At 62.9% G+C, this 20685-nt stretch overlaps 1 protein-coding gene across 1 annotated transcript; it reads right to left on the bottom strand.

Moving 5' to 3' along the window:
* On the bottom strand, positions 1-18733 carry LOC309805426 (inactive sodium-dependent neutral amino acid transporter B(0)AT3-like; the record flags this gene model as incomplete). Its single annotated transcript, XM_082623322.1, is given in 26 exon segments — positions 1-394; positions 2139-2270; positions 2323-2398; positions 2890-3357; positions 3968-4130; positions 4427-4589; positions 4927-4977; positions 5162-5265; positions 5787-5978; positions 6062-6084; positions 6231-6341; positions 6344-6364; positions 6367-6430; positions 7002-7152; positions 8808-8815; positions 8819-8936; positions 9575-9687; positions 10533-10643; positions 12683-12864; positions 13399-13442; positions 13444-13534; positions 14221-14309; positions 14311-14331; positions 14333-14357; positions 18572-18643; positions 18646-18733. Coding segments are annotated over 26 exon segments (3075 nt in total).
* Positions 18734-20685: the final 1952 nt, after the last annotated feature.

Genomic DNA, 20685 nt, shown 5'->3' on the forward strand with positions numbered 1-20685 from the left:
TCAAACTATTTCTAGGTGGTGGTGGTGCTGCTGGGGGGCAGGGAAGTTGGAGGCTGGTCTTGGGGCTGTCTTCCACGCAGTGACCTCCCGGGATGGAGCTGACAGAGGCTGGCTGGGTCCAGCGTCAGGGCCAGGGCTCAGGAGGTGGGTAAGGGCGAGGTTGCGGGGACACGGCTCAGCCGACACCAAGAGGGACTGAGGTGCCGGGGGGCTTTGTGAGAGCAGGCCCAGGCCCTCCTTGCAGCAGCCCGTCAGAGTCCCTCTGTGTCCCTGGTCGGGTCCCCGCCTCCGCGCCCAGCCCGACCTCCGGTCCCTGTGAGGCGCCTCCACCCGGAGAAGCCATCGCCCGGGCCTGCGCTGCTTCGTCTGTGCTGAGGCTGTGCCCTTCAGAGCCCTGCAGGGCACACAGAGCAGGAGGGGCAGCTCAGGGGGTGACCTGGGGGTTGGCTGTCTGCCCTGTGCCCAGGGACGACACGGAGGCTGGAAAGCAGCATTTTGATGACCTTGAGCAGTTCCCAAGGCTTCCTTCCAGGATGTCCCTGATGGGTCCACATGATGTGGCAGGTGCCGTCAAGTGTACCTTGGACGGCGTCGGTGCTGACGCAGCCCAGATCAGCTGAGCGTGAGTGCAGGGCGCCTGCCGGGGTTTATGGCTGTTGCCTGTTTACTGCCACTGCTGCAGCGTCCGAGTGACCGAGCATTTATGACGGACCCAAGTCCGCAAGCGCATCATAAATGAGCAGTGCGGGACTGACCCCGCCCACCTGCTGCCGGCCTGGCGGTGCCCCTGCTGGGAAGGACTGACCTGCTGCCCAAAGCGGAGAGTGCTCCATGCAGGGGGAGGTGACCTGGACCCCACAGCTGCACCCCACTGACCCGCCACCGGCCACCACAGGCTCCCAGCGCCCCTGGACCCGTTTCCGGCATTTCCAGAAACAGGTCAGTCATTGCTCAGTTTCCTGACCTCTACATGCCTCTGGAACCTTGTTTGTCTACTAAATGCAATTTGTCCCAATTTTACTCAAAGTCACTTGTATTTTTTTTTTTTTTTTTTTTGTGGTACGTGGGCCTCTCACTGTTGTGGCCTCTCCCGTTGCGGAGCACAGGCTCCGGACGCGCAGGCTCAGTGGCCATGGCTCATGGGCCCAGCCACTCCGCGGCACGTGGGATCCTCCCGGACTGGGGCACGAACCCGTGTCCCCTGCATCGGCAGGCGGACTCAACCACTGAGCCACCAGGGAAGCCCAGTCACTTGTATTTTTACTAAAGTGTAAAACTCTTGGAAAGGACGTATGCTCTGGTCAGGCTCAAGTGAGTAAGACCTCACTCTGATTTATCTATTTTTTAAAATCACCATGCAGACTACCAAGTCTCCTCAGGGTGAAACATGAAAATAATAAAATTCTTAGAAGCAAAGAAAAAACGTCTAGTTTCTTGGGCTTCCCTAGGTCTGAACTGCAGGTGAAGGAGCCTCTGACTCACGTGCCCCCAGATGTGTGCGCAGCCAGAGAAGCCAAGGTGAGCAAGGCACGAGGGGCAGGAGTGAAAGCAGGGCACAGACAAGGCCCGGGGGGCCCTCGGCCCCACGGCTCCGCTCCCCCCACCGCCACAGCCCTGGTGCGTGCTGGCGCCCAGCCGTGGGACACTCACCTGTGAACAGAGCGCTTCCCACACCTGGCAGCCCAGAGTCCCCCAGGTGCCGGTGGGAGAATAATGACCCCCAAAGACGCCACATCCTAACCCCAGGATCCACATCACCGGACGTGGCAAAGGGGCATTACAGGTGCAGGTGGAGTTTGTAACTAATCAGCTAACCTGAAGGCGGGACGTGATCCCGGATCCCCTGGGCGGACCCACTGGAAGCCCAGGGCCCCTGAACGTGGAGGAGGGAGGCTGAGAAAGACTCACGGCTGTGTTGGCTTTTTGATGGGGGAAGGGGCCACGAGTCATAGAGTGTGGCACGGAGTGGGCAACATGCGGGCCCCGGGCTCCCTGTGCAGCTTAGGACTCACTTTGGGGGCACTCTTGGGTTAACCCCGCTTTAATACTCAGCTCCTCTTAGGTGGGTGGTAGCGCACGTGCTTCTGTTTCCTGGGGTCTGGGCTGCCGAGGGCCCCCTCACGCATGCCTGGCCTCACCTGGTCCTTGTCAGCTGGGGTTGGTTCAGCACCATGGACAGCGTTTGCCCAGCCTGGGACTGGAGCTTAGCGGGAAGTGTTCCCAGCACGACACCAAGGACACACATGGTCTCCTTGAGTGAGGCCGTGGGGCTGGGGGTGGAAGCAAGCCCGTGTATCCAGTGCCCAGCACCTTAGAGCTGACCTCTGGCTGTCGGAGGAGGGCCAGAGCAGAGGAGGGCGGGTGGAGGTGAGTGGGCTCAAGAATGGGCGGGTCTTGGCTGAAGGAAGGGCCGGGCGTGAGGGAGGAGGGCCTTCCCCTGGAGACAGTCGAAACCCGCGTGATAATCGGCCTTTTTGCTCATTCCTGACACATTTGACTGAGAAAGTCTCAGAAGAATAAAAGGCAGTGCTTCTGAGCCAAGCCTGGGAAGAGCCGGCCTCCCCGCTGGCTTTCTCGCCGCAGCTCCCTGGCCTTTGAGAGCAGGATGGGCCATGCTTCCGTGACAATTCTCTGCATTGGGCAGCCCGAGCATCGGTCGAGACGGACCCACACCCCCGAGATTCCCCATCACGTGCAGCCACACCAGACCCTCCCCATGACCCCAGGGCTCTAGGTAAAGAAAGGGGCTTCTATGGGGCGGGGCCTCGTGGCAGAGAACGCAGTCTGCTTTTCCTTGGAGGCCGGCCCTGCCTGCAGGTTCCCAAATTCGCGTGGCACGAGACCCCTCGGCTGTGGGGTGTGGCTGGGCCTTCCCAGATGTCCCCCTACCGCTGGCCTGGCTGTCGGCACCCCAGTTGTTTGCCCATGGAATCGCCGGGCACAGTGCCTGGCTACCCGCCGCAGGGCCCAGGAGGCAGACAGTGGGCTGCCCCCCATCTGGGGAAGTGCGTGGACTGCGATGTCGGAGCTGGGCTGTGCCATGAGCTGATCTGGAGGGCGCAACGGTGTCGGGAAAGACGACCATGGGCCTCGAGTCGGGCGAGTGTGTGCCGGTGTGGTCACGCTTTGGCACAGGCAGGGCCCTCCCTGCCCCCCGCCCTGCCCTTGGCCGGTACCCCCGGCCCTGCAGCTTCGGACGCCTGTCCTGCCGCATGTCCTGCCACTTCTGTCTGCGCCGGGTGAGCAGCGGGGCCAGCGTGACCACCAGGACCCTCAGTTCAGGCCGGAAGGACAGGAGCACACAGGTGGCCCGCACCCAGCCCGGGCGGGGCTTCTCCTGCCCCGAGGGGAACTGAGCTGCAGGGCACAGGGCCCCGAGGTGGGCATTGGGCAGGGGACAGGTTCCCCCCACCTCCACTCCCGGATGGAGCAAGGCGGACGCTCAACCACAGGGGCCATGAGTTGTGTGGGGCAGCTTCACCCCATCTCTTCCCGAGACGAAGCACCCAGGGTGGGTGGATGGAAAAGGCACACGGCCAGGGGCCGCTCCCCGGGCCAGTGGGGACTCAGGCAGCTGAAGCTCCGGGGCTTGGCTGAACCTCTCGTAGGGTTTTGGATCTGAGAGACAGGCCTGGGATCTGGGGCGTCGGGTTCTGGAGAGAGCCACTCCGCACACCCCTAGGGGCCGCGGGGCCTCGGGGCTGCCTTGGCCTGATCCGCTGGGCATCGTCAGACCCTATGCTCCCTCCATAAGGGGGGCAGCACCGCCACCCGAGCTGAGGCTCTGTGGCGAATCTAACAGGACCACAGTCACGAGAAGCTCTTTGAGAAACATGGCACCATTCCTCCTGTGCCTGCCTGGTCCTCTGGGGCAGCTCCTTTCTGGGGAGAATTTGGAAGCAGCTGCTTCAACACTCCAGGTAAGGGGCAGCTCTGAGCCACCAAACGGCCGGCAGTTTGGCGGGACCCATGCGGCTCAGAGCACAGCCTGGGGCCAAGAGCTGGCTCGAGTCGGGGCCACGCGCCCACGCTCGGACCGGCTCAGTGGCGGTTTCTAGTCTGGGACCCGGCTGGGCGTTTGCAGAGCCCGTCCCCACGGCACTGGGGAAGTGTGGCTTGAAGCCACGTCCCTGTGGGAGGGGCTTCAGGGACCCGTGAAGTCGCCGGAGTCTGGAAACTGCTCCTGTGCTTCCGCCACTGACTGAGGCCCTTGCCCAAGGTCACCGGGGCTGCTGGAATCGGCACCGTTGCCCCAGGGGACATCGGGGATCTGGGGATCTGGGGTCTCAGAGCAAAAGCAGCCCACGTGGCCCTTAGGGCACGAATGTCCACTGTGAGGTCCCCTGGGCCCCGAAAGGCACCAGGGAAGGGCCGGGCCAGGTCTGAGGTGACCCTAGTGCTCCCGGCCCCCCACCCAAAGACCTACGTGTTGGGGGTTCCAGGCCTTGTAGCCCGGGGGTGAGCTGGCCAGGAGGGCAACGTAGGCCACAAAGCTGGTCAACAGCAGCAGGGGGCTGACAGCCTTCCAGGTCACCTGCCAGTAGAGGCCGGGCCGCCACCCGGTCATCCACGCTATGTCGTCACAGAACCTGCCACAGAGACACTCAGATCTGCCACGGGCTCAGATCCCCCAGCCGCTCGACCAGTAGCCTTTGTCCTGCCACAAAGATGTAGCCCATGGGGCTGCCCCACCTCCACTCTGACCTTAGCCCCGCATCTTCCTGAGTGGCCCCCGGACCAGGCAAACTTCTGGGGTCCTGATGAGGACTCAACCCCCAGGTCAATGTGTGGGGAAGGCCAGAGGGGCAGGTCAGCCTGGCCCGGGGAACAGCAGGACCTGTGGATTCGGCCTTGGGGGCAGGGAACTCCGGCTCTGTGAGGGGTAGGGAACCCTCCACTGGCCCGCTGTGGGAGGGAAGGTGGCACCTGACCCGGGCCCCCAGGATGGAGACAGAGGCCGGGGATGTGCAGCTGCCACTGCAGACCCAGGAGAAGGTATCAGCCACCCAGGAGCCGACCCTCCTGGGGCCCCTCCCCTTCCTGTTCCCCACCCCCCAGGCCACTCCTCCCGGCTCCTGAGGGTCCCCTTCTGAGACCCACAACCCGTTGAGTCCAGGGGCTCACTGTTCCCCCCTCATCACCACGGACCACTGCCTCTTACTCCGGTCTCTCGAGGCGGATAGCATCCCTCCGGGGACAAGCCCACTGTCCCAGTGCCCACAGAGCAACATGGAGGCCCTGGCATTTGGGGCCTCTCAGGATCTCCTAGAATACAAGATCAGGGGGCACAACCTCCAGGGTCATCTGGGCAGGGCTACGGTCAGGGTGACAGGTGTGAGTCCAGGCGTGAGTGACCATGAGAGTGACAGATATGAGTGCAGGTGTGAGTGACAGGTGGGCCGCAGGCCCGGGCCAGGTGTGGGTGGGCAGGACCAGTGTGGGGCCTCCTCAGAGGCCTCCAGGACGGTGGGGCTTGGAACCCTGGGCAGGGCCTCCCGGTGCCCTAGTGTCCACCTGTCCTTGGACTTTAGGAGTCCCCCCGCGTGGCTGGGGACTGGTCATTTTGTCACTAGCGTCCCCACAGCCCGGCGGGTGGGTCCCAGGGGTGCATCTGTGGACGGGTTTGTTTGGGGAGGGAACTCAGATGGTCCGTGTCATCCTGTAGCCGTCCAGGAGACCGGCTGCCCGATGCCCACACGTGTGTGTACTTGGGGACGCTTGGAGCGGAGGGGCGGGACCCCTGGACGCTGACTCCGTTTCATCCCATAAACATAAATGACACCAACCACCTCGGAGAACGCAAAGAGGATCAGGCCCGGGGAAGCGACGTAGCGGTCAAAACTCTCGAGCCAGTAGTTTCCCGACCGCAGGGTGGAGCAGGTGGCTGAGAGGACGCCGAGCAGGCCGGCCAGCCCCGGACCCAACCCCATGCTCAGGCGTCTCCCCTTGTCCACTGCCCCCATCATGTCCCCCTGCACCTACGGAGCTGGAGGGCGTGCTCGGCTGGGGTGGCCGCCATGGGCCGTGGGGGGCGGCGTCCCCTGCCCCCATCCTCCCTGACCCTCAGCTCCCCTGTGATGATCCCTGAGGCGCTGAGTCAGAGCTGCGGGGTCAGGGCCCTCCAGCCCTCGTGGAGGCGGGGCGTCTGGACGTCGGGCAGTGTGGACAGAGGGTAGGGGCAGCAGAGCAGTGGGGACAGGCCCTGCAGGGGGGCCTGGCTGGCCACTCACCGGTCAGGGCCTCCTTGGGGACCCATCTGGGCATGACCCTCAAGTCCAGGAGTGGTGTGATGACGCTTTCCGTGTTCCTGAACATGGATGTCAAGCCCAGGCTGAACAGCATCCGAAGAAGAGCGCGGCCCAGACGGGGGCCCCGGCACGTGGAGGGCGGCCTCCGTGAAGACGAAGGCCAGGCCTGTGCCCGAGGCGCTCTGCAACGCAGCGCACGGTGGGCCCTCACATCCACACCGGGGCACGCATGTGCACCAACACGCCCACACAGGAACACGCGTGTGCACCAACACTCTGCTGAGTCAGGCTGCGGCAGCCCTGTCCGGGCTGTGTTATAACAAAGTACAGGTACACCTCCAAAGGGAGGGGACTTGTACCCCTAAATCCCCTGCATCAGGTGCCGTGGGGCCTGGGGGCCTTAGGCTCAGGAGCCCATCCGACCGCTGTCCCGAGGACCTGCCCTCTGACTGCCCCCAGCCTGCTGTCCCCATCCCCTCATCAGCTGGCCCCGTGCGTGGCTCCAGACACAGCCTGGCTCCGTGGCTATGCTCAGGCCCCTCTCCCTGGGCTCTGGGCACCCACAACTCCCACTCTCGGGTCAGCCTGGATCTCCGCCTGCTGGGCAGGGCCCGTTGGACCTTCTGCGTTGAGGCCGTGGGGTTTTCTAGGAGCTCAGAGAAGCGGGGCACAGGGTCAGCCCCGAGCCCTTCACTGCTGACCCCGGCTCAACGCCTGCAGCCACCTGCAGCCTAGCCACAGCCCCTGGGGTACCTTATCCAGGAAATCCTCCAGGCAGCAGGCCTCCAGGGGGAGCCGCCACCGCTCGGGCTGGGTGGAGTCAAGGTGCGCGAGGGCAGCCGCGTAGTCCTTCCTGGAGCTGCTCTCGGGGAGATGGAAGACGTTGATGTGGCAGAGGATGTCTCTGCAGGGTGGCAGGTGGAGTGAGCAGATGCCCTGGGGGCAGACAGTGGGGGGCCCGGCCTCGTGCACACACGGGGGACAGAGGCTGCAGCCTCGGGGCCCGGGTACAAATGGGCCTGCGGCTCCCTGCCTCCCCGACTCGAGGGCCCGATGGCCCTGGGGGTGGCGCTCCTAAAGCTGCCGCGGTGGGGCTGCGGGGGGCAGCTCTCCTCGTGCCTCCACGTCTGTCTCAGGGCTTGAGGGTCAGACTCCGCGGGGCTTCCACGTTTGCAAATTCTCCTGCTCGCTAGAAGGAACTTGTCACCTTGCATCCAGTCCCCACACCATCCCGAGGGCATTTGCGGACGTGTCCAGAGTGGCTGACGCGCCCGTTCCCGCCAGACCCCCGGGACGCTCTGCCCTCTCATCCGCGGAGCTGTAGACAAGCCTCTCCCAGGCTGGCTGCGGCCGCGGTTTTCGCATTTTTGTGCTTTTTGTCGGTGATTTTGCTGTTTAAGTGCTGTCCAGTTTCCCAGATGCAGCAAAAAGACGGGGATGCCGCCTGAGGTATGGCCGTGGGCAGGAGCCCAGTGGTGATGGGTCAACAATTTTGTTCGCTGCGCGTCTCGGTGGAGCGGCTGGAAGAGCTGCTGTCCCGCGGGGGTGACACTGCTCGCCGCTCGGCCGTGGCCACTGCAACCTCTCCGGAACGTTCCAAGAGGCGCGTTTGCTCAGCAGTGCCTGGAGCGCCTGGCGGCTGCCTTTAGGCATCCCCCCACGCTCTGCTGACACGGCCATCGTTCCGCTGGCCGTCCGGGGCCGTGGGGACGTTTAGCAGCGCCCAGAGGGCAGGCTTGTGCAGCTCTGATGGGCTCTCACCCATAAACCATGTCTGGAGGCCACCAGGCCATCCGTCTAACGTGGTAACTTCAAGGGTGGGGGCATCCTAACAGCATCAGCTCCCGGGGCTGTTGTGACAAACGACCTCAGCCTGGGGGGTCTTAAAATAACAGGGATTCGGGCTTCCCTGGTGGCGCAGTGGTTGGGAGTCCGCCTGCCGATGCAGGGGACGCGGGTTCGTGCCACGGTCCGGGAAGATCCCACATGCTGCAGAGCGGCTGGGCCCGTGAGCCATGGCCGCTAAGCCTAAGCATCCGGAGCCTGTGCTCTGCTGTGGGAGAGGCCACAACAGTGAGAGGCCCGCGTACCGCAAAAAAAATATAATAAAAAATAACAGGGATTCATCCTTTCCCAGCTCTGCAGCCAGCCGTCCAAGATCAAGGTGTGGGCAGGACCGCGCTCCCTCCGGAGGCTACAGGAGAGGGTCCTTCCTGCCTCTTCTAGCCCCTGGGGCCCAGGTGTCCCCGGGCTTGTGGCCACGTCCCCCCAGCCTCTGCCTCTGTGGTCACCCGGCCTGCTCCTCCGTGTCTGTGTGTCCCCCTTCTGTCTCTTATCAGGACACCAGCCATTGGATTAGGGACCCACCCTGTCCAGGACAACCTCACCTTAACCAGTCATCCCTGCAAGGACCCTGCTTCCGGGTCAGGTCCCATCCCAGGTTCTGGGTGGACCCTCCACCCCACTGCTCTGGGGAAACAGAAGGTCATCTTGGAGATCCCCACGTGGGGGCTGAGCTCGGGGCCGCCTCACCCCAGAGCCCAAGGGCACCGTTCTCACCCGTCCAGTCAGCGCCCGTGGTCGCTGGCCGCCTTGACCCCCAGGACAGAGAAGACAGTGATGGACGCACAGAGGGAGGTCATGCCGTTGACCAGGGCGATGGTCACCGCGTCCCTCTTACAGTTGTTCCTGGGTGGACACACATGTCATCAGGGCCCCCGGGGACCTGCCTGTGCTTCACCTGGAACACGGTTCGCTGCTGTGCTCTGAGGACATCTCAGACACCTCCCCGCCGACACCCTCCCGGGGGTCCGGCTCCCACTCACCCAGTGGTCCCCACTCCCTCTCCTGCACCCCACCCCCGCCTGTCCCCACGGACAACCACCTGGAGGTAAGTTTAAGGGCATCACTGCTGGCACCGTGTGGCTTATGACCTGCGGTCATGCCTGGTGCAACGGCCAGTCCGTCCCATAAAGAGGCGTGGGCCTGGCATCTATTTTAAGTAACAAGGAGGTGGACACAGGCGGTATTTCTGCTTTTATGGCCCCATGCGTCACACACAGGCAGCCCCCGGTTATGGCCTTGTTCCAGGGTTTGAGGACCGAGGTTCTCTTCCAGCAGCCACTCCGGAACTTGCTGGAAGCTGCCCCAGAGGGCCCCAACCTCCCAGCCCTTGGGGGATGACTCAGTAATTGCCAGATCTTGACAGTCTGTCCTTATCAGAAGCTCACACCAGATCACCCTCCGTCCCCGGCAGGAGGTCACGGCAAAGAAGTGCTTGGTGTGTCTCTCTGAAGCCTGGCTCCCTGCCCCCAGCCCGACCCTACCTGGGCGGGTAGTAACCTGCAAAAGCGATGTGTCCTCCGAAGGCCAGGGACAGAGAAAAGAATATCTGTGTGGTTGCATCCAGCCACACCCGGGGGCGCTGCAGGACCTGCAGCTGCAAGCAGATAGGGGTCTGAGATGAGCAGACGAGCTGCCCTGGCCCAGTGCCTCCTGTTCTGGAATGTTCCCAGCATCCCTGGACGCATCCCACGAGCAGTGCCACCTGCTCAGGCCCCAAGAAAAGCTGGGGACCGCACGCGAGGAGCAGTTGACATGGCCGACTCCAGCTGCCTGCTTGTGACGTGTAATGGCGCCCCGGGTCCCATCCACACAAGACGTGTGGCCCTGAGCGCTGGGGGCACAGCCCTCTCGGGGCTGGGAGCCGAGGCTGAGCAGCTCGGACTCAGGGTGTTTGTTCTGCTCCCCCTCAGGCCCGGGGTTCTGAGGACTTGAGGGCCAGGTGGGGCCCCGTGCACACAGTGCCTGATGCTGCTGCTGCTGGACCGGGCAAACCTCCGCCTGCTTGCATCCCAGGGGCCTGTCCCTCCCCCGGGGAAGGGCTCTGCCTGGGAGGCTGCGGGGTGAGCTGTGCAGCCCCTGGGGTCCCGGGGATGCTGGGGCCCCGGAGACTGTGGAATGGCCCAGTGGTCCTCGCCTGGTGGGGCTGCACTGCTGCACTTCAGAGGTGTGGGGCCTGGGACCCCAGGGGTGGGACGTGCGGGTCCCCAGCCGGCCTCCCCCCTGAACCCCCATTTCATCGGGGTCTCCACGTTCCAGACCGAGTCCTCCTGTGCTCCCTCCCCACCGAACCTGACCCCTGGGACCCCAGGCTGCCCCTCCTTGTGACCACGTCTCTGCTCCCACAGCCAGGGGTTGGGACGAGCTGGGCTGGGCAGGGGCCCCAGCTCGCGTGCTTCCAGAGGCTGCACCCCGCGGGGCTTGGATTCGGGACCCACTTACGTCGGGCATGAATAGGTAGGTCCGTCCTTCGGTCCCCCCAGGCAGGGTGAGTCCTCTGATGAGGAAAACTGAGAGAAGCAGGTAGGGGAACAAGGCCATGAAATAAATTGCCTGAGAAAGGCCGGCTGTTAGTCTTTGCAGTGTGTCTGTTCCGCGTGCACCCCTGAGAGGGGTGGGTGTACCGAGATGCTTGGGTCCACCGCCACGTCACCTGTGGGACCCGGGAGGGGATGGTGGGGTGTGAGCGCCAGTCAAGCTTGCAGCGTTTGGGGCTCCCCGGAAACCCATACGTGGACTCCGCTGAGGAGGGCGACGGGCTCCCCAGGGCGGGCAGACTCCCCCTCGTCCACAGTCAGGCCCCTCTTCCTTCCACCCTGAGGCCCCCAACTGGCCGCTTCTCAGGGTCCATGGGGCCACACACCTGCCCACACCTCCCACAGGAGGACCAGCCCCCAGTTCTTTCAGGGTTGGGGAGGGGTCTGCACACACGGCAACTGCGAAAAATAAATCTGCAAGTGAAAGCCCTTCCCTCCTAACCCCCAGCCCCCAGTGTAGACACCGGGGAACTACCCAGTGCATCTTCAGGGACTTTCATGGCAGGATTATTCGGGGCTTCTGGCTGGCTTGTTGTGACTGATGTGGCTGCTTCCAAAATTCCAGTCCCCCAAGCTTGGAGCCCCTCACACGAGGGTAATCACCACCCTCACACGGTAACCGAGAAAAAGCACAGGCACACGTGCACCCTCGGACCTGCAGACCTCCATAACCACGGATGGGAGACCTGGTAGAAATGCATGGGATTTCGTCACAGTCATTTAAAGGACAGACATATAAAACTGGACTTATCCAAGCCCAGAAGGAAGAGAAGGTGGGAAGCCCTGTGCTAGGTGCAATTTGAAAGGCAGGCTTGGGGGCTTAGGCTCAGGCTCCCCTGGTCCTTATTGCATGGAGACCAGGTAACTATCAATATGTTTTTTCTCATTGTCTAAGTCTCTTTAAAAGATAATCCACTGTTTGAAACAAAAATGCTGAGAATGCAGGAGTTTCCTGGCAGTCTAGTGGTTAGACTTGGCACTTTGGTCAGGGAACTAAGATCCCACAAGCCGTGGAGTGCAGCCAAAAAAAAAAAAAAATGCTGAGAACGCACTTGGTGTTTATAACACATTGCAAGTCACATGTATGACAACAGCGTGGACACTGTGGGGAGGGAGGGTGATGCTGAGAGCTTCCTGTGTGCAGTGCTGCAGCATTGCTTGGAGACAGACCATGATGCTACCACCCCTAATTCAACCACCAAGGTGCTACTGATAAGCAAAGCACATAGAGTGGGATCAAGAAATACTCAGCAAAAGAGTGAAACAGGAACAAAGAACAGAGGGGACGAGCAGAAAAGAAGTACAAGATGACGAGCTAAACCAAACCGGATCAATAAGCACATTATATGTAAATGGCCTAAACGCCCCAGATAAAAAAGGCAGGGGGGCTTCCCTGGTGGCGCAGTGGTTAAGAATCCGCCTGCCAATGCAGGGGACACGGGTTTGAGCCCTGCTCCAGGAAGATCCCACATGCCGCGGAGCAACTAAGCCCGTGCGCCACAACGACTGAGCCTGTGTGCCGCAACTACTCAAGCCCGCGCACCTAGAGCCTGTGCTCCGCAACAAGAGAAGCCACCGCAATGAGAGGCCCACGCGCCGCAAGGAAGAGTAGCCCCCGCTCGCCACAACTAGAGAAAGCTCACGCGCAGCAATGAAGAACCAATGCAGCCAATAAAATAAAATTAAAAAAGGCAGGGATTGTCGGACTGGATAAAAAAACAAGACCAACTCTATGCTGTCTACAAGAATCACGCCTCAAACAAAACGGCCCAAAGAGGTGAAAAGAAAACAATTGGAAAAAGCGCACTGTATTAGTTTAGTCAGCGAAGGCTGGAGCATCTCCTCTAACATCCCAGTGCACTCGGAGCAGACTATTGCCCGGCTGCAGAGCTTCACCTCATGGTGACAAAGGCATCAGTTCTCCGGGGACACGTGACAGTGCTGATGCTGCGCCCCTCCTCGCCGAGCCTCTGAACCCCGGAGGCCGGCAATGATGGAAATGGGGAGGGCTCCTCTGGGGCTGGTGGGAGCGGCGTCTGGCCTGTGGGCTCTCACCTTCCCGGGGGTCTCAATGCCTCTGATGACACACAGGTACACCGTGGCCCAGGAGGCCATTAAGCAGACCGGCAGCCACCACTGGACAGAGCCACCGTCATTGATGTCGGCCGTGATGTTCAGTGTCTGCCAGTACCGGGGGTGGCTCACAGCGCTGCCGTCCCGGCATTCCTGCACAAAGCCTGGAACCAGCCCGTGCAGTCATGGTCTGGCCATAGACTGCAGGTGACCTGGGCACACAGGGCAGGACCACGGCCACCCTGAGTGAGGGACAGGGAGGCTGACTGCCAGTGGCCTCTGTGGCCGACATGGAGGGCCTCCCAGCCCAGACCCTTGGTCTGAGCCCCCAGGGCCAGCCTTGTCCAGCGCGTGCCAAGCACAAGTTTCTGTCAGCCAGAGGCAGGAAGGGAAAGAGGTCAACCCAGCTTTACGAGCGAACTTGAAAACCATGACTGTTTCCCGCATCTGGGAGGTGTCCCCAGATGACGCCCTTGGCTGGCGTCTCCACCTAAAGCCTGAGTTCAGGGAGCGCAGCAGCCTGTCCCTCACCCTCCTGTCACCGGGCACACGAGCGGCTGCGAGGGCCTGGGCGCTCCTCAGTGAAGGAGCAAGGCTTCCGGGGCCCTGGGGCCCGCAGTGGACAGGCGACAGCAGGGGTGACAAGCCTCAGTGTCCAGCTGCCGGCCGAGGCTGGGCTTCCTGCCCAAGAGCAGTGCCCGTGAGGTTGAGGTCCGGCGGGCAGGCGCTCCAGGGCAGCGGGTTGGGAGGAGCTGGGGAGGTGCCACAGCACCCAGGCCAGGACCGGGTCGCAGTACCTGCTGACTGGGACAGATGTGATGAAGCCGCCAAGCCCTGCAGGCACCAACCACGGTCAGCGTCCCCCTCCTGGCTGCCCCGTTGCAGACCGTCCTCAAGCACATCCCACACTTCTGCTCCCTACGTCGCCCCAAAGGGCTCCCACTGTCTGCCCGCTGGCCTGCATCTGGCTGCGTCCGCCCGCAGGCAACCCACCATCTTCCCGGCCATGTGGTGCTCTCTGGCTGGGCCACGTTTGGCTCTCCACCAGCCTCAGGCTGCTTCCAGGTGGGGCTTTCCGATGGCCTGCAGCCGCCAGGTGTGTCACAGGCCTGGACGGTGATGCTCGGGTCCCGTACTGCAGCACCCACCTCAGGGGCACACGGGGAGCTGGGTCTGCCCTCTGCCTGGTCTCCCCTGGTGCATGAGCTCCTGGGATAAGCAGGCTCGGCGCTCTGCATGCATGAGCTGGGTGACACAGGACAGCCCGCTGCTGCGCCGAGGCTGGCCCGCCGCCTCTGCCACCGCACCCAGCATCCAAGTCCTCCCACAGGGATGCCGCTGCCCAGGCCCCTGCATCTTTACATCAGGGCACCTCCCGTGTCTGCAGGTTCAAAACCACTGGATATGCACTGGAGTGATGATCAAACACCCATGAAACACGTATGGCACACGTAAATGCCGCCCGCCCCCGCCCCGCTACCCCCAGCAGCTGCGGGCAGGGATCAGAGAGAGGTGCGTACCCTCTCCACCCAGGTAGGGCGAGATGGCCACCCACACCCCGATGCTGCCCCTGCGCAGGCGCTGGCCAATGGCGAGCTCGATGTGGAAGCGGGCTGCCCTTGAAGGCCGTCAGTGAGGTAGGGGATGAGGAAGGCACCTGAAAAGACGCTGCGGTCAGCCAGCGGCGCCATCTGCCTGGCCAGGCCTCGGGCCGGAGGACGACACAGGGGTGAGGGAGAAGTGCTCGTGGCCGCCCAAGGGGAGGATAGGGGACCCCCATGTCAGGGGGTTGCCATTGTTTTAAATGACTTGGTGTTACCCCACCATCTGGTGCTTTATTGGTGGTTTTCATCCATGGACAGGCTGCGTTGTTCTCCCTGAGGCCCTGTGACCCCTGGTTCCGGGGCTCCTGAGTCGGGGAGCTGGTCGGCTCACGTGGAGCCTCGGGTAGGAGACACCCCAGACGGTCTCCCAAGCTTCGCCCTGAGTTGGAGCAGGAACCTGTCTCTCCAACCCTTCACCCCAGTCCAGATGCTGGGAGGTGGACCCAGCGGCGGCGGGAGAGGGCGCCGAGGCCCCCAGGACGGAGCACGTACTGACCGACGCCAGAGCCCGAGGGAAGGACAGGCAGAGATGGCGGCGGCCCTTCTGCGCCGCGAGCCCCCGCGGACAAAGTGGGTGCCGCTAGGTGGCAGGGCCCGGCCTCCCCGAACCCACAGACCTGCCAGGCCTGCTGGGGAGACCCCGGTTCCCCGCTGGATGCTCCCACGCTGTCGGGAGGGCCACTAACTCCCCAGCACTGAGTCAGCGATGTCGGCGTCTCACCTGAGGGCCCTTCCCTCTGGGTCCCCGCCAGCCGCGTGCTTTGGACCAGCATGTGTGGGCACCTCGATGCTCCAGGACCGCCGGCAGCTGCCCCCAGCCCCGCACAGGTCCAGGTGACCCCGCGGGGCAGCTCAGCGTTGGCTGCTGGCCAACGAGGTCGGTCGGCGGCGTCCTCCCCACACTGTCTGCAGGAAGCTTGGACTCAGCTCCCAAGGGCCACTGGCACGCACCACAGGCCCCCGTGTCCTTCACCAGCACAGCCTCCGTCTGGCTTTTCGTGTCACAATCCAGGGTTCGGAGGCTGAGTTGGGGCCCTGGAGGGAACAGGCGGCCACGGAGCCCTCAGCCCACGTGGGCCTCTGACAGGACTCCAGGGCCAGCACTTGGGGCAAACAGTGCTTATTGGTGCCTTCTACGTAGCAGCCAAAAGGCCAAGCCGCATTAAAGGAGAGAGTTAAATTCTGGAGGCACTCAGCCTCGGTGGAGGCGCTGGATGCCCCAGGGATGGGAGGGCATCTGTGGGCTGGGACTCGGAGCTAGAGGGGTGTGGACAAAACCAGGGTCACCCAGGGAGCCCCTGGGGGGAGGGGCCGGCCACAGGGCCGGGGCCCAGGGCACAGACGGAGGGGCCCTCTTCCCTGCCCGCCCCGTCTCCATCCTGCACTGTGGGGTCTCCTGCAGGCGGGCCTCCCAGCCACCCTCAGGCCTCGGGACGCACAGCTGCAGCGTGGCGAGGACCGACATGGAATGGCCACACGGGCAGGGACTGAGTCCTAGGTATGTGATCCACTGTCTAGGAAGGGCTGTAGCCTCCAGGCTAACCAGACCTTGGCCCCCTTCCCCCTCCCCCCTGCTCTGAGGGGAAAACCCCGGTCAGACGGGCCCAGGTGGGGGCCTTAGGGGCGGCTGAGGTCAGCATGACTGGGTCCACCCAAAGGAAATATCAAGGGAGGGCAAGGGTTCTCCTGTGGCTGAGTCGCCACGCTGGGGGAGAAGAGAACCAGAGGCATTTCTGTGACCACGTGGTGGGCAGCGTCCACCCTGTGCGTCAGGTGCATTTCAACCCCAACGGGACTGCCGTGGGGACAGGAACTCAGGTCACAAACCAGGCTGGGGCGCTGGGGGCAGGGCTCAGAGGGCTCCACGTCCAGCGTGGGCACCTGCCTCCCTCAAGTCACACAGTAAGTTCATTTCTGCTGGATCTGAAGGAGGGAGGAGAGTTGGTCCACCATCGGGTGGACCTCAGCGCAGGGTTCACACGATCCGTGATGCTGGGATGAAGCAAGACCAGCACATTTGGTCCTCATCCCGAAAAGAAATGCATTTCGGTGCTCAGAGCTCCGAAGACCCTCAGCCTTTCGCGGGTGATGGGAGAGAGAAGCAGCATCTGCCATCCGTGATAAGCCCTTAAACCTTACCTGGGCTCATGCCAATGAGGTCTAACTCCTGGAGGATGGAGCTGGTGGCCAGAGGCCCTGACCACGCCCACCAGGGAGACCGAGTTAATCACCAGTCAGTGGCCAGTGGTTCCATCAAAAACCCTGCCTGGCGGGGCTTCTGGGTGGGTGACACTCAAGGCACAGGAGGGTTGCCCCTGGGGAGGGCGGGGTCTCCGTGCCCCTCCCTGTGCCTCGCCCGTCACGTCTCTTCCATAGGGCGGTTCTGAGTTGTATGCTTTATAATAAACCTGTAAACCTAAGTGTTTTCCTGAGTCCTGGGAGCCATTCTAGAAAATTATTGAGCCTTAGGAGGGGTCGTGGGACCCCTTGAATTCGTAGCCAAGTTGGACAGAAGCTGTGGGTGACTTGGGGACCCGCTACTCCAGATTGGCATCTGAGGGGGGCATCTTGTGGGTGAGCCCTTGGCCTGTGGGGTCAGGCGGTGTCAGGGTGGGGTTAGGTCGTGGGGCACCCAGTCGGTGTCCACTGAGAACCGGAGACCCGGTCGGTGTGGGGAAAACCTCACACATTTGGTGCCACAGCCCTGAGAGCAGGAGGGGCACCAAAGAGCAGGTGACACGGAGCACGCAGCCCCATCGGGGGACCCGCTGTGCACGGCTGGGGAGACCAAAGAGCTGGTGACATGGAGCACGCAGCCCCATCGGGGGACCCGCTGTGCACGGCTGGGGGCACCAAAGAGCTGGCGACACGGAGCACGCAGCCCCGTTGGGGGACCCGCTGTGCATGGCTGGGGGGACCAAAGAGCTGGTGACACGGAGCACGCAGCCCCGTTGGGGGACCCGCTGTGCACGGCTGGGGGCACCAAAGAGCTGGTGACACGGAGCATGCAGCCCTGTCGGGGGACCCGCTGTGCACGGCTGGGGGGACCAAAGAGCTGGTGACACGGAGCACGCAGCCCCGTCGGGGGGCCCGCTGTGCACAGCGGCCCACTGGCGGATCTCGGAGAGCCCCACCCTCACCCTGCGCTCCACCAGACCTCGCAGGAAAGGGGTTCCCAGGCCCCCGACTCTGGCAGCTCTGAACAGTGAGTAAGATTGTGGGCAGTGAAACGTTTGCAGACGTCAGATCCCCAGCGTACGGAGCGTCGCCGAGGCCCTGACCTGACGCCAAGGGCGCCGAGAGGCCCCCGAGAGCCCCGGGTCGGGTCTGCCGCCTGTGCTTCTGCACTTCCCGAGGGGCCCTCGTCAGAGAGGCGCTGGCCAGGAGACCCGGGGCCCAGGCGCCCGCCCGACCCCAAACCGCGGGGGCTCCGGCACCTCTGGGGCAGCTGTCGCAGGGGCGCCTGCACTTTCAAACTTCCCCGCATGCCCTGTATCTGCTCACAATCAGGAAACAAAGACTTTATAAATAGGCAGTGTCCTTATGGCCAGGAAGCTCGGCAGGTGGCGCTCACGTGGGGTCTGCTTGCCCACCGTCCACTGCCCCCTATCTCGCACGGAGGGCTGGCTGTCCACCCTTGAAAGGACAAGGATGCCTCCCCGACCAGAAGACGTGGCGTGAGTTGTCACCAGCTCAGCCTTTCCCATCTCCTGGGCCCTGAAAGAGACACTCCCCAAATTTCCCACCAGAGACCAACTCAGGCGGGCAGGTCTGCAGGTGCCGGGGAGCCGCCGGTCTCGCACGGGCAGAGGAGCCTCAGTTCAGAACCCACGAGAGGACGAGGCAGCCTGAGAAACCCCCGCCCTGCGCCTGGGGACAAAACGGGCCACGTCCACCCCCGAAGGCAGTGGTCCGGCCAGCCTACGGCCTCATGTCCCCAAGAGCAAGCGTGACACAGGAGAAGGCCATCAAGCGAGAAGCACCCCAGGCTGAGCCGCTCCGGCTCCAGCCCACGGGCTTCGGTGCTGGGAGCCTGAGCAAACCCCTGGGCTCGCGGTCTGGGGTGCTGCCAGCAAGGCCGCAGCACCTGCAGAGGGGGCCTGGGCGCCCTGACCGCTGCAAAGCCCAGACGGGCAGCCTAGTGAGCAGCACCGCCAACCTGAGGCCACTGGGCCTCAGAGGGACAAATCCCCCGGGGGCAGCAGGTCCCTAACACCGCGGAGGCCGCAGGTGGGGACAGATGTGGAGGGTGTGCGGCTCACCCCGCCCCCGCCCCCGTAGGTCTGGCACAGGTACAGGGACCTCCAGAGGTTGCCCAGGCCCACGGCAAACCCGACGAGCTCAGGAGGCACTGGAGCTCGTTGCCCCACTTGGGCCACTCATCTCCACCAGTATCCACAGGTGGGTCCGGCTCCAGGGTGCCCGCCATGCCCACCACCAGCTCCTGGCCGCAGCCCGGGACCTCCACTGGGGATGGGAAGCTGCAAGCCGTCTCCCCTTCAGGTGTGATTTTTCATGATTTAAATGAAAACCAGTGGAGCCGGTTAATTGGTAACAACCCCCCGCCCGCCACAGCTGCGTGCCCCTGCCCCCCGCTGGCTCCCACCCGATGCCAACAGCCTGCAGCTGCTGCTACCATCAACACGAGAACCTCAAGGATTCCAAGGCTGGGGCACATTTAGTTGTTTTTATAAAATTTTACTTTTAATTAACTTCGTGAGATAATTGCAGACTTACACGTTGTCGTGAGGAATAGTACCAAGTGCCCACGCACCCAGGCCCCCAGTGGAGACATCCTGCAAACACCTCGCCAACGTCACAGCGGACATGTCCATCCCCGAGGGTCCCTCTGTCCCCTGTGTGGCCGCACCCCTGGCGGCCTGCATCTGCTCTGCGTCGCTATAGATTTGTCATCTCGAGCACATTGTATAAACCGTGTGACCCTGGGGCTGGCCTCAGTCTCTGGAGACCCACCAGGCGGGGTGTAGTACAGCCATGGGGCTCCGTGTCCGCTGCGCACTGACCGGGTGGGGCTGTGAGGAATAGCTGAGATGAACATCTGCACACGGCTTTGTGTGGATGTGGGGCAAATGCCCAGGCAGGACTGCCGGGCCTGGGGCCGTGTTTATTTTTAAGCCACATTTATTTTCCAAAGAGATTTCCAAACTTCTCAAATTGTCTGAATGTGAACTTTCCCTCTGGTTCCCAGTGTTCCTCTTCTGAGGATGCCCAGGTAAGTTCCAGAGGATCAGCCCTCCCCTCTGCATCCGCTGGCACCCTGGTGCCCAGGAATCCATGCTGGGTGTGAGCCCACCATTAGCCACAGGGGTCGTGGAGGGAGTGGGGGCCTGGATCCTCAGGGGGCTCCCTTGGGTGGGAGGGTGACACCAGGGCACAGGGGAGAGGGCTTGGCCAGGCTGGGGGGACACGTGAGCCCTCGTCTTACCTCGGAGCACCTCCTGCCTGCGGGCTGGAGAGGTAGTGAGCTGTCACGGTGGATTCAGCCTAAGCCTCCCACCGGGGGCTCCCTGGACACGTTCCCGCCTGACCCAGCAGACACTTCCACTAGGACAGGCCAGGGCCCTACAACCATAATCTCAGGTTTCCTGGACGCTAGTCTTGCAGCCGGGCAGCAGGATGCCAAACTTGGGGGTCCCGGCAATGCAGGCCCCAGGGGACACATTGTTTAGAGATCCCTTTTTGGGTGAGAGGAAAAAGTGAGAAAAGGGAGAATCAGAGAAGATGGAAAGCAGTGGGGGGAGGGGGAGGGGAGGCTGGAGATGGGAAAGGGGAGGGCAGGCCCAGCCTCGAGTTACCCACACAGGCCTTCCCCTCCGTGCTTCCTGCTCCCTTTTTTCCCTGTCCCCCCACAGTGACCTGGCCAGCAGCTCCCATATCCTGAGGTCAAGGCGCACCCACCCCTGCACTCCACCGGGCGTCTTGGGTAACGGGGGCTCCGTGGGCGCAGCAGAGCCGCAGTCCGGCCCCGTCCCTTCGAGGATGGGGCTCCGCTGCTTGTGCGTCCTCTGCATTTAGACAACATTTAGGCCAAGAGTGTGAAAGGGAGTGATTTATTCAGACAGATACACGCGATGCCCACAAAGCCCGAATTTCTAACAATTTGCGAAATGTGAAGTCTGAAAGAAGCCCTCACCAAGCCACAGAGAGACGGACGGGCCAGCCCCGCCCAGGTCACGCCTGGGAGCGTGTCCCCCTCCATGCCCCGGGGCGGGAGGTAGGGGCGTGTGTCCACAGGGTCCGCAGCAGAGCTGTCCCAGAGGAGGGTTGGGACGCTCTGGGGAGCAGGGAGGTGGGGTCCTGCAGAAGCTGGTGGGGCGTCTCCAGGTGGGAGGGACATGGCACCAGGACCCACTCCCACTA

This window comes from Mesoplodon mirus, assembly GCF_964341445.2.
Source record: "Mesoplodon mirus genome assembly, chromosome: 5".
NCBI classification, from domain to species: domain Eukaryota; kingdom Metazoa; phylum Chordata; class Mammalia; order Artiodactyla; family Ziphiidae; genus Mesoplodon; species Mesoplodon mirus.